The 17,139-nt window shown below is 34.4% G+C and overlaps 1 protein-coding gene and 1 long non-coding RNA gene across 2 annotated transcripts; one reads left to right on the top strand and one right to left on the bottom strand.

Moving 5' to 3' along the window:
- Window positions 1–6,029: 6,029 nt before the first annotated feature.
- LOC125497474 (uncharacterized) lies at window positions 6,030–7,128 on the top strand. Its single transcript, XR_007274261.1, has 2 exons — window positions 6,030–6,691; window positions 6,800–7,128. It is a non-coding gene; the product is annotated as an uncharacterized LOC125497474 (long non-coding RNA).
- Window positions 7,129–11,056: 3,928 nt separating this feature from the next.
- LOC130591422 (secreted RxLR effector protein 161-like) lies at window positions 11,057–11,854 on the bottom strand. Its single transcript, XM_057394737.1, has 2 exons — window positions 11,762–11,854; window positions 11,057–11,599 (listed from the first exon to the last, which is right to left on the bottom strand). The coding sequence occupies exons 1-2, from the start codon at window positions 11,852–11,854 to the stop codon at window positions 11,057–11,059; spliced, it is 636 nt and encodes a 211-aa protein (XP_057250720.1).
- Between the last annotated feature and the right edge of the window lie 5,285 nt (window positions 11,855–17,139).

Here is a 17,139-nt window from a genome sequence, read left to right on the forward strand (position 1 = left end):
GTCAGGAATACAAACGTATCTTGCAACTAAATGCCAACGTTTCCCTGGGCACATATCTGGGTACTCCTGTGGATATCCAAGGGAAGAAAACTCAGCACTTCACCTTTTTACTTGATAAAATTTCTCAACGTATAACTGCGTGGAATCATATACCAATTTCGCAAGCTGGGAAATTGATTCTCATTAATTCAGTCCTCATTGCTTCCATCGCTCATATCCTATCAGTCTTCTTGGTTCCCACAACAATCACAAATAAGTTGGATGCAATGCTAGCAAGATTTTTCTGGTCCAAGTGCTCAGGTAAAGGAATTGCTTGGAAAAGCAAGGAGCTCTTGCACTTGCAAAAAGGTGCTGGAGGACTCGGATTACGTAGTATTGCGGTGCACAATCGTTTGCTTCTGATTAAGAAAGTATGGCGTATTCATAGGAATTCCAATGGTCTTATAAGTAAAGTATTTGCTGATCAAACTTTGCGGCCTACTTCATCAATAGCTACACTGCGTCCTATGCGGAATCAATGTTCTTGGGGTGCGCGCGGGTTAATATAGGCTGAGAAGGTGCTCTTGACAAATTATATTTGGAAAATTGGATCCAAGTCCAGATTACGAGCTGGCAACGAGCGCTGGGTTCATGGAAGGCCTCCCATCTTTCGGGATAATGTATCTCTTCACACTGCCGCTACTGCTTCCATTGCTTCCCTCTTGTTGCCACACCAACAAGGTTGGAATGTATCCCGGCTTCATTCACTTTTTCATTCCAGCACAGTTCGTGATATACGTTCTCTTGAAGTGCCACAACTCACCAACCAAGAGGACCTTTCTATTTGGCCTTTTACTACTTCGGGCCAATATACTACCAAATCTGGGTACTACTTCCTTTCTCGAAATACCGATATCTATAGCATGAACCCCCCTCTCAATTCGGAGTTCTTTCGAATCCTATGGGGATTGCGCATCATGCCAAAATGAAAACTTTTCCTCTGGAAACTGTTCCATAACGGGTTAGCAACAACATCTAACCTTTCGTACCGCGGACTGACTAGTTCAGATGTTTGTCCAAGTTGTAATTTGGAACCAGAGACATGCCAACACCTTTTTCGCTTTTGTCATCTTTCCACGTTAACATGGCAAACTAGCCAATTGAATCTCATTTCCAATTTAACTCCCCTTGTGAGCTTCAAAGACTGGCTCATTGCATGGATACACTATTTCTACCAGCAGGATGGATACAATGGCCATCGTCTTCCTTTATTTGTGGCTATTTTATGGGCCATTTGGCAGGGACGGAATCAAAAGGTTTTCAACGGCACAACACCTGATCTGCCTCTAATCCGTTCACTTCAGGACAAAGGTATCCAACAACACTTCACCTTTATGGCTACTCCTCTTCCTCAGCCTAGGATTTTGCATGAGGCACCAGGTCCGCCAGGGTTTCTTTTTGCACATTTTGGGTTCTCCTTCTCTGGGATACCACAGTTACAGATACAAGTGGATGGGTCCTGGAAAAAGTTTTCTCCTCTGGCTGGTATTGCCTGGGTTGTTGATAACGTCAGTACTAACGCAAGGAAGGGGCAAGGTAGCTGCATTTATGCTGACTCATCCCTGGTGGCGAAAGCACGGGCTTGCCTGGGGGCCTTGCTTTGGGCTCAAGCTCAGGGTTATTATCAACTTTTGATCTACACAGATTCCGATATTCTGGTCCGGAGTTTGCTTCATCAAGCCACACAACCAATTTCAATTGCCTGGACTCTCAACGACATTCGAATCCTGGGACAACAACTTCAATGGTGTCGTATTCTAAAAGTTAATCGGCAACAGGTGCAGCGGGCACATGAACTGGCCAATCATGTTCGCCTAGGACAGATACCAATGGCCAACCTGTAGTTAATTTTGTTTTATGGTTCTGTACGTTTTAACGATGTCCAAAAAAAAAAAAAAAAAAAAACATTATATTCCTTCCATTTGGGACAAAACCCACACTTAGCTTAACTCCACTAACTAAGACATAATAAAGACTATTATACAACATGATAAAGAGGCATATAATGCAGAAGTTGCTTAAAAAAATATGATTTTTATTTGGATGTAGAGAGAGGTATAATGACAAATGATAAAGACGGAATTTGATACCAGGCCTCAGGCACCACCTTCCAAAATTTTAACTAATGAAGTTAATTGAGATCCACGAACAATAATATGTTCTTATATACCTTTGCACCCAAAAGATAATACTAATAATGTATTCTTATCCTTGATTCTTTGTATATAACAAGGCTAATGAGTCTAGTATATAGATGAAGCTAAATAGATCACCCGAGGAATTGATGTACACATGACAGTATGATACCTCTTTTGAAAGTCAAGTGTCTCTATAAAATCTAGTACAGTAGAATAATAGTTACATACAGAAAAATTCAATACTTAAGGTTGGTTTAAGTAGTGAGTTCTTTTATTTTCTCTAGCAGAGTTTAATTAGGTTTCACCTCCTATCCCAAGCATTTACTTAGAATTTAAGGGTGAAAGAGGTTGGGATGTTTGACCTCTAATAGGCCTCTGGATGGGGGACTCTGTGTGAGAGTAGCCCAGATGTTTTTTCTTACCTTAGAAAAATATAGAAATATTCAATACTATCAAAATCTTCTATAATCCTTCAATAATTTTATATGTAATCATAGTAAATATGAATCTTCTTTTGATATCAAAAATGTTGTTGAAATTACTGATACTTCCAATTAAGTATAATAATGATTTTAAAAAAAATTAATCATTTGTGGTAATTTTTTCAACAAAGAAATATAGTACACCTCCGTTCTTTTTCTATTGCAACAATAGAGTTTTTACGAATGCAAATGCACCAACTTTAACTATTAATATCTTTAATTACTTCTTAGTAAAAAAATATAAATTAGATCTTTTTGAAAGTATAAATCGAAACGAATCTGACAAGATTCCACATAATTATATTTTTCCTGACGTAAAAATCACAAGAGATAGTGAAAGGATGGTGAATGAATAATGTGAAAATCTCATTGTTGCAATAGAAAAAAAAACGGAGGAAGTAGTTCATAAACAATTACAACCTACACTAGGTGCAAGTCTTTTTTTGTAAAGAAAAAAACTATAAGAGATTGATATATAAAGTATCAATCCATTAATTCTACACTTCAAAAATAAAGTACCAATTCATTCGGTATAGAGTAATCACATACAAAAAAAAAAGACTTGGCGTTGCTGTCTGCTTCATTCTAGTTCATAACCAATTATCCCTCACTAATCTAATGGGTATCCGCAATGCACACCAATAGTATTATGAGAAAGACAATAGAGAATTGTAACATAATAAAATCAAGTATTGTTCATCACCTATGGAGGATCCAAGTCCACAGGTTAATTCCCTCAATAATGTTTCCACTTTACGTAATTAATAGATTTTAAAAGTTATGACACATCAAACATCACATTAACATTAACAGGAACCTCTTTAATTCAATAAATATTTTTCATAACTTAAATCACTATATCGAATTATAATAATCAACGTCTATAATTCATAGTAACCAATATGTCCATCATGGAACCCCATAGAGTCACAATATCAACTTATAATACCGTTCGTAACATCATTAACTCATTAGTTGTACCCATTAAGTTATATTATCAACATTAGTATAATTTTTAATAGGAAAATTTGCGAGAAAACACCTTATTTGTTATACTTTTTGTAAGAACACACCTTATATATATTTTTTTGTGAAAAAACGCCTTATATAATATTTTTTAGGGTTTTTCTACGTTATACCCTTGTGTTTCTTCAATTTCTACGTTTTACCCCAACTTTGTAAAAATTCTACACGGTACCCTCAAGCTTACCTTTTTTAATGCACGATGCTCAAACTGTTGATTATATGTCATTAATTTCATTTATTTTTTTAAATTTATTGGAACTAAATTAACTCATACACAGTTTAACCTTTATAAGGTTATTCACTAATTAGATTCGTTCTACCAGAATATAAAAAATAGACAAAATTAATGATGTATAATCAGTGGTAGGGGCATTGTTCGTTGAAAAAGGTAAGTTTAAGGGTACTGTGTAGAATTTTGAAAAGCTTGGGGTACAACGTAGAAATTGAAAAAATACAAGGGTATAACGTAGAAAAACCCTATTTTTTATTAAAACAACCACCTTAATGTCGAAATCTAGCCAACAAGTCAACTTTCCGGCATTGACCCATGTATTATATCTCACTCCCTACGCTTGAACTACACGCACAATTAAAACAAAAAGATACACTTTTCATTCTTTTGTTCAACCTTTGTTGCGTTTAATTAAACCCTAATACTGCCAAAAGTTTCTTGCTTGCCTCTGGTCTCTCATGCTCCTCTACAAAAAGCAAAGTAGATTGTGTCAGTGCTTTGTCTCCTATACATCAAAATCCAAGGTATATATTGCATCTACTTTATTATATTGAATACTTACACAATACTCTAATGTGATGCACAATAAGGAGCTGTATGAAAGCTATGAGTATTTTCATAGTTTGTCACCTCACTGCTATGAGTAATTTCATACAAAAAGGCAAAAGCTACATAAAAGCTATGGGTATTTTCATACAAAAAGCTGTATATAATATTGCATCTACAATAAATTCATAGTTTGACACCTACATGCTAACTAAGTCATCTATTTTTTCATGTTTTAATTTTGTTTAAATTGTACTTGATATACTAATAACATTATTTATAATTTATGACAAGATGGAAACAACAAACACCATATTGAATCCTAAAATCGGGATTAACACGGTTGTACTACTGATGATATATATGGTATGGTGGAAAGTTTGTATGTGAAAAAAAAGAGGATATATGATGGAGGGAGAATGTTTTTTAAAGGGGGTATATCTCAATTGTGTTACGCTACTATAGCTTAAATTATAACATACTACTTTGGTGATAAAAATGGAGTTAAAATATGGTATAGGAAAAAAAAGGAGAAGTTTGACTAATGGCCTAATGGAATTTATGATTGATTCAAACCCATATGATTTGTTTGAATCTAAGGATGAGCATGGGTATATCACTATTTTTGTAGAGTATGACAGTGGAGCTAAGGAAACCGATAGAGTATATGGTGACCGTGGTGATGAAGAAGGTTACAATGAAGGTTGGATTCTTGGTGGTGCCAATTTAGATGACTGGGTTGATTTAGCCGCCAGTGATGGTTGGGATACTGAAGTGAGTTTCGGTTCAAACGGAAAAGGAGATACTAGTTGTCTTAGTAATAAACCTGCCAAACTTGATGTGAGGAAGAAATCGGGAAGGAAAGTAGGATCTCTTAAGGGACCTGAAGTTAATGATGTTGTGTATGATGAGTTTGTGGACGAGGATAGAACAGAATGTGATCTCTTTGCAGAGGGAGTTGATAGAGACTTGACTGAAAGTGTTGATGTGAGCTTTAGTCAACCAAATATTGTAGGTGAATCACAATTGGATTTAGAAATTGTACAAGGTGAGGAAGTTCATGTTCCCGAAGATGAGGACTTAAATGAAGACTCTAACGAGGAAGGTAGTGACATTGGATCGGATGAGGAACACGACAAGGCTCCCGTATTCAACCCATAAATAGGCTTTAAGAATCCCGTTGAAATGAGAAAGGGCTTGAAATTTCCTTCAGCAAATGTTTGTAGAAAGGCACTAAGGCAAAATAAAATAATCGAGTAATAAAATTCCTAATAAAAACACATATAGGAACTTAGAGAATTTCTAATACTACTAAAAAAACTTAGTCTGCAGACCTTATTATAAATATAAATTTCAACATCCACTAGTAGAAAAAGGACGATTTGCATTCCCCCAAGTGCGTTGCACAACAAGCAAAACGACGCAAAAACATAATATGCGTCGCATGCTATGAAGAGTACTGCGACGCAAACAATCATTAATGTGCGTCATACTCCATTGATGTGCGACGCATATAGCTCATGTGTGTCGGACACTAAGGTCCGTCTAACGCACATCAGCCCACAAAGCCTAATTTTAAATACTTGGAGGCCCGTCATGTGCGTCGCATGGCCCATGACACGCGATGCAGATGACCCGTGAGTTCGTGACTTTTAAACTTCTCCCAATCCACTCCTCGTATTTCTACAAACCCTAACTTGATCTCTCACCACATCCTCTCTCACTGTATCCTCTCTCACCTCATTATGACTCTCACCTCATTCTGCTTCCTCCTTTCAATGCTCTTTTTCCCCATTTCTTTTTCTCTCTCCACCATGGATCCTGCAAATTTCAGTCGCTCCAACTTAATTCCTTCTAAAACCCTACTTTTAAACTTCATGATTCCAGATCTATCTCTAAACCACCATGGAAGCTCAAATTTGGAGCTCAGAGCCTGTGACATGCAACAACTACACTGAGATGGCATTGAAATGGGAACGACGTTCCCCATCTCAACTGGGAGTGACGTTCGAATCAAAGAAAAATTGAACCTGTTAGAAGGAATTGGAATGGGGTGACGTTCTCCATCTCTAACGGGTTGATTTTTTATATCATTTTTTTTTTTTACTTTTTTAGATCTGAAATAACGACGACCTTCTGGAGGTATTGTAATGGCTTCCGGCGAATTATTGTAAAGCGATAAGGGTCTTGTTGTGTACATTTTTGCTATTAAACTATGGAATCACCAGGTCTTATGTCTTATCTCTTGTGTTCTCCTTACATTTATATGGCAACTTCTTGATGCAAACTTGTTGATTCTTTCCCTTTCTTAATCTTGATTTTTTTACATCATTCAGATTGAAGAATGTTGAAGAAGTTTTTTTTTTATATCAGAGTGACGTTCAAATCAAAGAAGTTGACTGTGAAGATTAAATAATATTGAATTTACCTTCGAATTTATCACCATCTAGATTTGAGGTTATTTTTTTTTTATAGTTTTTCCCCCTAAATTGTTTTGGATTAGCCGATTTCAAATTAGATTAGCGTCCGACTTTTTTAATTTTCTTGGATCTATGTAATTCAAGTTGTAATAAATTGTAAATTTTTTTTCTCATTTATGTACTAGTTCTTTCATTTGATTTTATTTTATATCAAAGAAGTTGTGATCTGATTTTTTGGGTTCAAATTATATCAAAAAAATCGTCTTTTCTCTACTAGTGATCCTATGGTGAAATGATCTTCCTAGCACAACATTTTCTTGTAGTTACATTTTGTCTCAACATCTAAACATATAAGAACGAAAAGAAACAATTAATAAGCACCTGAAATAAGTGCTTTCACGTTAAGGCACATAAACCCTTTTCGATCCCACTCTCATAATTTATTTTAATGTTCACTATTTAATTTATTAATATCTATATTATTTAACCTTAGACTCGTAATTATTTAACAAATTTTATTAACTCCTAATTTTATATTAATTTATTATACCCTAAGCTCTGAACACCAATTTGTAACACCCCAAAAATTTGGTTTCAAAACTTTATAAAACATTCACTTTTCATTAATATATCTAACCAAACCTTTAGGGTGTTACTGCTGCGTCTATTGTTAAAAATAAATGCAAGACTAATTATTAAAATAAAAATTTAACTCACAAACCAAGGTATCAAAATAAACTACTAAGTTGTCTAATTTAAACCAAATCGAAACTAAACTAAACAATCCCAAATAACAGTACTATAATATTTATTAAACTAGGTGAACTTAAAAACTATAGATTCGCTCATTCCTGCAACATAGTCCCTTTCACCACCCTGCACAATATAAATAGGAAAAAGAACAAAGAAAAACAAAAACACAAAAATTAGCGAAAGCTAAGTAATTATAACTCCATCCCGTAAAATAATATAGTTATATTTTGAAAATAATATACAGACAAGTATAACGTGGTACAGACAAGTATATAACATATTACAAACAAGTACATAATATGCTTAACCATTCCATTATTTCAAGTTTATATGAGTCATACAACAACAAATTTAATTATTAGAGAGGAATTGAACGTTAGTAGGTCGGGACTAATCCCAGTAACCACCTACTTCAACATGGATTGTCACCCAAATAAATTAAGAGTAATGGCTAATATCGTTTTGCAGAACGTCCCTAGTGTGCACACCCTTCACTAATCTAATGGGTACATGCAATGCACACCAATAGTATTAGGAGGAAGATAATAAAGAGTTGTAACAGAATAAAATCAAGTATTGTTCATCGCCTATGGAGGATCCAAGTCCACATGTTTCCACTTTACGTTATTAATAGATTTTAAAAGTTATGACACATCAAACATCACACTAATATTAACAAGAACATCTTTAATTCAATAATTACTTTTCACAACTAAATCTATAACACCCCGTAATTTTCACCCTTTATTTTTGGTGTTTGTTTATATTAAAATGATATTTTTCGTAAAAATAAATAATTTATTATTTAAGTTATTTTGGAATGTGCTATAAAAATGTGTATATATTTTTATATATTCTGATATATTTATGTATATTTATTTTTAAAGGTTAGTTATTTATTTTAAATTTTATATTAGCTTCATTTTTTTTATTTAGGCGCTTAGGATGCGGTGTTGTCGCGTAGCGTTTTTGTATCATTAATGGACCGACTTGGGTGATGAAATGTTGCATCACATGTGGTGTGTCATGCTGGCCGAAAATCAACAATTATGGAGTGGAGGATGAAGAGTTTTGGTGCTCATTAAGCTAACCTTTGAATCTCTTGTAACCCCCTCATTTAATCAGAGTCGGCCATGGACCAGGGCAAGCGGGGCGCCCGTCCAGGGCCCATAAATCTGGAAATATGTAAGTACTACAAATATCTAGTTTCAGCATCTTACTCCTGCAAGTACTTAGCGCAGCGGAGTTGGTAGCTTTGTTGGAAGTGATGAGTGTGCGGGTTCGAAACCCGATTCATGGCAATGCTTATTGCTTTCTTTTTCTTTCTTAAATTAAATTTTTTATTACTTTCTTGTTCTTTTTTTTATTTTCCTTTTGAAATAATTCTTCAATTTGTTTTTTGATTCTCCGTTCTACCTCCTTTCGAAAGGTATTCTAAAATATGATTCATTTTTGTAGTTAAAAAACAATATGATTTTTATCATGTAGACTTTTAAATCGTAAATTGTGCATATATTAAAAAACTATGTACACAACCTCAACTTTAAACTTAGATTTCTAATATTTATTTTAGGTGTTGGGTGATAAACTGGATTTGATTATAAAAAATAATGTACACACTTACTTTATCAATAAAAAATACTCATATTTCTCTTTTTCGTTTTTAATAGAAAAGTACTTTAGTAACTCATATCACATCTATTTTTAAATAAATATAATATTTGATAGTCACATTACAATTTATCACCTTAAAGGCTTAAACTACATGACGGAGGGAACATCAAATATTACTCATATGAAATGAAAAGTTTTCTTTTTTTGAAGAAACAATTGTTGGTAGATATGCGTTAGGCAATTCTCAATTAGTTGTTATCCTATAAATGTGTATATTTTAATAAATTTATTGTGCGTTAGGGGGGCGCTTTTTTTATTTTGCCCCAATGCCAATAATTTTCAGGAACGGCCCTGCATTTAATCCCCCTTCAACCCACCTTAATGCATCCTTAAACCTTTGCTTAATGAGATGAATAATATTATTCTTTTACTACACTTTAACCCCTTCCATAATGCTGGAAACAAGTCAGGAATTTCGTGCATAACAACTCCTCTTCTTCTCTCTTCCGCATTTTCAGTTATTTCTGCACCCCTATCTTGTTTACATCATATCGCCTTCGTCTCTTATCGGAATTGGACGTACGAGTAATCAAAATTTATCTACTCGAAAAGTTCTTGCTTATGGTGTAATTTGTTTTTGAAGAAAGTGAAAGACACATCTGCAGTTGTCATTTCAAACAGACGACTCATCCTGTTTTCTTCGAGTTTTCGGGAGTAATGTTATTCTCTTCTTTCTTTGTCATTCTAGTATTATTTTCCACCTAAAATCCAGGTAACTAGCATCTCTTCTAGTAAATTATTAGGATTAGAGTACTGATTTTGGTATTGTTAGGATTTATGTTAGTAGGCTAGAAATCATGTTATTACGCTTAGGAATATGTTAGGATGCTATTAGAGTTGTTCTTATTGTTATTTTTATTCATGTTAGTATCGTTTTAGGATTGTATACATGTTATTCTTCATTCCTATTGTTATGCTTGTGATGTTATTGTAAGTCTAAATATACTTAACATGTTTATAAATAATCTGAATTGAACATGAATTACATGGGCAGAAGCTTTAAAGTAAAGGAGTATTACCTCCAGCCATTGCTAATTTGTTGTTTCCTTCTTATTATGCGAACTAGTGTACCCAATTGGTTTTTGATTTTCTGAATTTTGGTGCCAAACCCTCACTCTCGCTGTATAGATGGTGTTCCATTTATTTTTAGAGAGCAAATTTAGTGACCATTATTTTCAGAATAAAAGACCTATTTTAGTATTTTATATTAGAGTCTTGCCATCAAAGAGCCCTAAAAAAATGGTGAACGTTATGAGTGGTTAGCAGAAGTGGGGAGAGAATCATGGGGAGTTCGTTGATCATGGGTAACTACCCACATAAAATGGACCATATTAATTTATTAGCTGATTAAATATTATTAGTAATTAATTAATAATTAGCTAAAAATTTCAAAACTCTCCCACTTGGTCCATTTTAACAAGAAAAACTTCATATATGAATCATGGCGATAAAATTCCCTTTAGAACGAGAATCTATCTTCCATATATCACAATATACTTTGTCTTTCACCACTAATACTAATTAATGAGTAAACCCTATGTTTACGCAAGGTTAAACATAATGAAATTTTCTCAAATAACAAAAACAACATGTACGTACATAGACTTGAAAGAGAAATATCCAACTGAATGAAAAGTTACAACATAACTCAAATAGTGTTTTAAATGATAGGACCAAGTCCCATGCTCTCTTCATGACCCTTGAAAACTTTAATTTGCATGCCTTTTGTCAAGGGGTCAACAAGCATTAATCCAGTGCTATATGTTCTATGATCACTTTCTTTTTTTGAACACGTTCTTTTATGGCTCGAAACTTAATGTCGATGTGCTTATTTCGACTTCCCCTCTTATTGTTCTTAGCCATAAAAACAGCCGTTGAATTATCACAAAACATCATTATCGGCCAACAGATAGAGTCAACGACTCCAAGTCCAGATTTGAAACTTTTCATCCATATACCATGTGAAGTAGCCTCAAAACAAGAGACGAACTCAGCCTCCATAGTTGAAGTAGCAGTTAAGGTATGTTTTGCACTCCTCCAAGAGACGACACCATGGGCTAACATAAACACATATCCAGAGGTAGATTTTCTTGAGTCAATGCAGCCACCGTAATAGGACTCAGAATAACCAACTACTTGGAGATTATCAATCCATCTATACATAAGCATGTAGTCCTTAGTACCCTGAACATATCTCAACTTTGCAGCTTTCCAGTGATCAGGACATGGATTGCTCTGATATCTTCCCAATACTCCAACAGCATATGCAATGCCAGGTCTAGTGTAAACCTGAGCATACATAATGCTTCCAACAACTAAAGCATAAGGAACATTTTTCATCTATTCCCTCTCAATATCATTCCTAGGGCACTAGTCCAAACGGAACCGGTCACCTTTCACAATGGGTGCTACACTTAGTGAACAATTTTTCATATGAAGCCTATCAAGTACCTTGTTAATATAGGTCTCTTGAGATAAACCCAAAATGTCTCGGGATCTATCTCTATGGATCTTAATGCCAATGACATAAGATGCCTCACCCATATCTTTCATATCAAAGTTACTTGAAAGAAATTGTTTCACTTCATATAACAACCCTTTATCATTGGTTGCTAGCAAAATATCGTCCACTTATAACACACGGAAACAAATCTTACTCCCACTAACCCTATGGTATATACATTGATCTATGATGTTATCTTCAAAACCGAATGAAGTTATCACTTGATGGAACTTCATATACCATTAGCGAGAAGCCTGTTTCAATCCGTATATGGATTTATTCAGCTTACAAACCAAATGCTCACCCTTTTTAGAGAAGAATCCTTCCGGTTGTTTCATGTAAACTTCTTCCTCTAAATCACCATTGAGAAATGTCGTTTTCACGTCCATTTGATGCAACTCATAGTCAAAATGAGCTACTAATGCCGTAATAACTCGAAGGTAATCTTTCTTTGATACAAAAGAAAAGGTCTCCGTGTAGTCGATTCCTTCCCTTTGAGTGAACCCTTTGGCAACGAGTCTAGCTTTACGTCTCTCGATGTTGCCTAATGAGTCTTTCTTTGTCTTGAAGACCCGTCTACATCCAATGGTTTTAACACCATCAGGTAACTCGACGAGGTCCCAAACTCTATTTGATGCCATAGAGTCTATCTCATTTTTCATGGCATTCATCCACAATACAAAATCTCTTGAACTTATGGCTTGTGAAAACGTAATTGCATCATTGTCAGCTTCATCATTACAATCCGATTCTTGCAAATACATCTCATAATCATCAGAAATGGATGATTTCCTCATTCTAACAGATCTTCTTAAAGGAACTTGATCAATCTGTTGATCATCCAAATGTTCCTCATTTTCATTATGATCTATTAGATTATCATCAACGTTTTGTGGAATTTCTGTTACTAGTTGCCTAACGCCTAATTTATCTTGAGGAGCGTGAACAACAACCAGCCTATCACTTGAAATATCACTCAAGTCAGGGGGTGAAACTTTATCGTGATCCTGTTCAGAAACGATGTCCCGAATTTGATCACTCCCACTAACTAAGTCATTTTCAAGAAATTTAGCATTTCTTGATTCCACAATTCTGGTGCTGTGAGACGGACAATAGAATCTATAACCCTTAGATTTCTCGGGATATCCAATGAATTACCCACTAATAGTTCTCGGTTAAGCTTCTTTTCATGTGGGTTGCAAACTCTCACTTTTGAAGGGAATCCCCAAATGCACATATGTCGCAAACTCGGTTTCCATCCTTTGAATATCTCAAAAAGTGTCTTTGGAACTGCCTTGGAAGGAATCCGGTTTAATATATACGTTACCGTCTTAAGAGTTTCAATCCACAAAAATGATGGAAGTTTAGTGTTACTCTGCATATTTCTCACCATGTCCATTAGGGTCCTATTTCTTCTTTCTGCTACACCATTTTGATCTGGAGAACCAGACATAGTGTATTGGGCAACAATCCCATTTTCTTTAAGAAATTTTGCAAATGGTCCTATTGCTTGTCCATTCTCGGTGTATCTACCATAGTACTCTCCACCTCTATCTGATCTCATGATCTTAATGTCCTTACTACATTGTTTCTCTACTTCAGCCTTGAACAATTTAAAGGCATCTAAAGCTTCATTGGAACGAAGTAAGTAGAGATACATATATCGTGAATAATCATCAATAAAGGCGATGAAGTATTTCGGATCTTTAGCGTTCATGTCTGGACAACAAATATCTGTATGTATGATCTCTAATAGGTGGAAACTTCTCTTAGCACCCTTTTTAGATTTGTTAGTTTGCTTTCCCTTAATACAACCAACACAAGTCTGAAAATCAGTAAAGTCTAGAGCATCAAGTACTCCTTTCTTTACCAATCTCTTGACTCTTTCAATGGAGATATGTCCCAATCTCTGGTACCATAACATAGAGGAATCTTCATTCATAATACACTACTTAAAGTTAAGTTGCATGTCCCAACGGCCTCTACATGCGAACTCATCTAATTACCTTAATAGATGTGATGTTCACTCCCCATTGGTTTCCTTAGGTTTGTCATACCCTGCAAGGTATTCGAAACATGGGTTGTAGGACCAGAGTCAATCCACCATGTATTGTGATTAACACTAACCATATTAGATTCATAACAAACAAACGTAAGAAAATTACCTTTCTTCTTAAACCAATCCTTGAACTTTACACACTCTTTCCTTATGTGTCCCTTCTTCTTACAGATTAAACACGAAGACTCTTTCTTGATGGCTTGATTTGCTGGAATTTGACCCTTTCCCTTATCCTTAGTGTGATCCTTCTTCTTCTTTGCAGAAGTAGTAAAGTTCACCTTTTCACCCTCCTCTTGAACACACATGGTCATAAGCTCATTAATTGACCATTTATCCTTATGTGTGTTGTAAGAGACCTTAAAAGGACCATATTGGTAGGGAAGAGTGCACAAAATGTAATACACAAGGAAAGTGTCAGAAATGGTAACTTCCAAGTCCTTAAGCTGAACTGCAATATCCCTCATGCGCATGATATGATCACACACTCCCTTAACCTCAGTGAGCCTTATGGATGAGAATTGCATAATTAAGGTGCTAGCAAGAGCTTTATCAGAAGATGCAAACTGCTCATCGATGGCCTTAAGAAGATACTTGACTTTGGTATGCTTATCAACGGAACCACGAATACTAGCACTAATCTTGGTCTTTATGGACATAACAGAGAGGCGGTTAGACCTCTCCCACTTTTCATAAAGATCAACTGCATCTGGAGTACTACTCGTAGTAATGCTAGGCGGTTCGTCTTTCCTAATAGCATAGTCAATATCCATCCATCCCAACTGCAGTAACACTCTTTCTTTCCACACCTTATCTTTATCACCCTTTAATTCAGGAATGTCACATTTGATATCAGAAATATTCTCTGGTAAAACTACTGCAAAAATAAATTACAATTAGAAATAATCATGCTTATTAATAAATTCGAGACCTTTAACACTAGTCATGTTTTACCAATGTAAATCATGTAAAATATGAATCTAGTGACATAAAACTTGCCTGTGGGCTATTACTCAATTAGATTTATAGTAATAACCATATGGTGAAACTAATAAACTGTATCAATTTCTTAATTCCTGTGGGATGCTTAAGAAACAAAATTTATATTTCACCCCAATTAATTGTTCAAAAATAATAAAATTCCTATGGGTAAGTTTTATTATATCATATACAATTAATTACAACAAAAGTCTAGTATCCACATGTGATTCCCAAAACAAAATTTTAATAATTAGAGGTGATGTGGCTACTCCCCAACTAATAAAGTTTTGAACTACTCAACTTTTACTTGATTTTATATACTAAACAACATGTATATAAACAATATATTTGACCAAAAACTCAATTGGTACAAACGAAAAACAACACGTTATTCGAACGAATAAGCCTTGTTATGAATAATATACACAGTTTGCCAATGGTCTTAATAGCTAATAATTCAAAATAATGAAAAAAAATATATACTGACACAAGTAACAAACTCGTTTTAACGTGATACGAATATACTGCAAATTACATACGGAACTCCAAAGGTCCAAACAATAATCAAGGTAGTACTCCAAAACACCAAAAATAAAGTACATTCATACAGTGGCAGACATTAAAGTCAATACAAACTCACTAGTTAAGGATACATTTTCATTTTCCTCATTGTTTCTCTCAACATAAAGGTTAAAGCAGGAGAGATGAAGACTTTTATCTTCCTCAACAAAACAAAGAAAAAAAAAACTCCAGCCGACGAGATGTAGATCAAATTAAAAAAAAATATGTGATAGAACTCTTCTACAACAATAAGCGAAATATTTCAGAAAATAAATGCAATCGATTGCTCAAAACAAGAAAATATCAGATCTGAAGGGGAAGATGAAGAAAGGAAGAACTAAGCAAGGCAGAGGAGTAACACTAGCTCTTGATACCAAATGTAAGTCTAAATATATTTAACATGCTCATAAATAATCTGAATTGAACATGAATTACATGGGCAGAAGCTTTAAAGTAAATGAGAATTACTTCCAGCCATTGCTAATTTGTTGTTTCCTTCTTATTACGCGAACTAGTGTACCCAATTGGTTTTTGATTTTCTGAATTTCGGTGCCAAACCCTCACTCTCACTGTATAGATGGTGTTCCTTTTATTTTTAGAGAGCAGATTCAGTGACCTTTATTTTCAGAATAAAACACCTATTTTATAATAGAGTCTTGCCATCAAAGAGCCCTAAGAAAATGGTGAACGTTATGAGTGGTTAGCATGGGGAGAGAATCATGGGGAGTTCCTTGATCATGGATAACTACCCACATAAAATGGAGCATATTAATTTATTAGCTGATTAAATATTATTAGTAATTAATTAATAATTAGCTAAACATTCCAAAAGTTATATGTATTTTTATCATGAAAGTATTAGGAATTTGTAAAAAAATAGTAGCATGATGTTAAGGTTATGTTTAAGCATGTTTGTTGAATGTTGCTTAAGGTTGGATGTGGTTTTGGATGAATTTCGGTGGTTTTAGTAATCTGACATTAATTTATTTTTTGAGCTATTATTCACGTAAATTGTGATTAATCATGTTAGAATAGTTAATATATGTTGAATTATCATGTTTGGGGGATGTGTAATTTATGTTTCATGTTAATCCTCTTATTAAACTAGTTACTTTCCATGGTATAATCATATATTGGCTTGGGTATACTTCATTTTGGTGTATGAGTATATGTGTTGGAAGTTTGGGTGAAATGACATACCTATTGTTGTGCATGAGAAAAAGAAACAGAAGACGTTTCGCGGCTCACGAGCTATTTCACGACCTGCGATCAGTTTGGACAGTGTATGTTCAAAGTGTCATATCTCACTCGTCTTACATCGACGTTGAGCTTATGACCATTCGTTGAAAATTTATTGAGATAATTTGTAACATACAATTGAAATCTCATAAAAATATTGTGTATGCTAAAAGTTATGTCTATTTGAAGTTGTTTGCTTATGTTTAACATCATTTCAAAAGGCATAATTTGTTGTGTTGAAGCATGTTAAGACTTGTTTTGAGGTGAAATCTTGTTATGGAGCTTTTTTTTAAAAAAAATTGTTGCATGTTTTATTTATTACATTATGATTATTATTTCATTTATAATTACTATTACTTTGACAAGAATAAATGTTGTTGAATTGAGACTCTTAGTTTGCGATCCTAGTATCTGCTGATTTTAGGTGTAAGGCCTTAAGGGCAACCTTATTAATTTCTTTTGAGGGTTAATTGATGAATAAATTATAGT

Source organism: Beta vulgaris, chromosome 5, assembly GCF_026745355.1.
Source record: "Beta vulgaris subsp. vulgaris cultivar EL10 chromosome 5, EL10.2, whole genome shotgun sequence".
In the NCBI taxonomy this organism is placed as follows: domain Eukaryota; kingdom Viridiplantae; phylum Streptophyta; class Magnoliopsida; order Caryophyllales; family Amaranthaceae; genus Beta; species Beta vulgaris.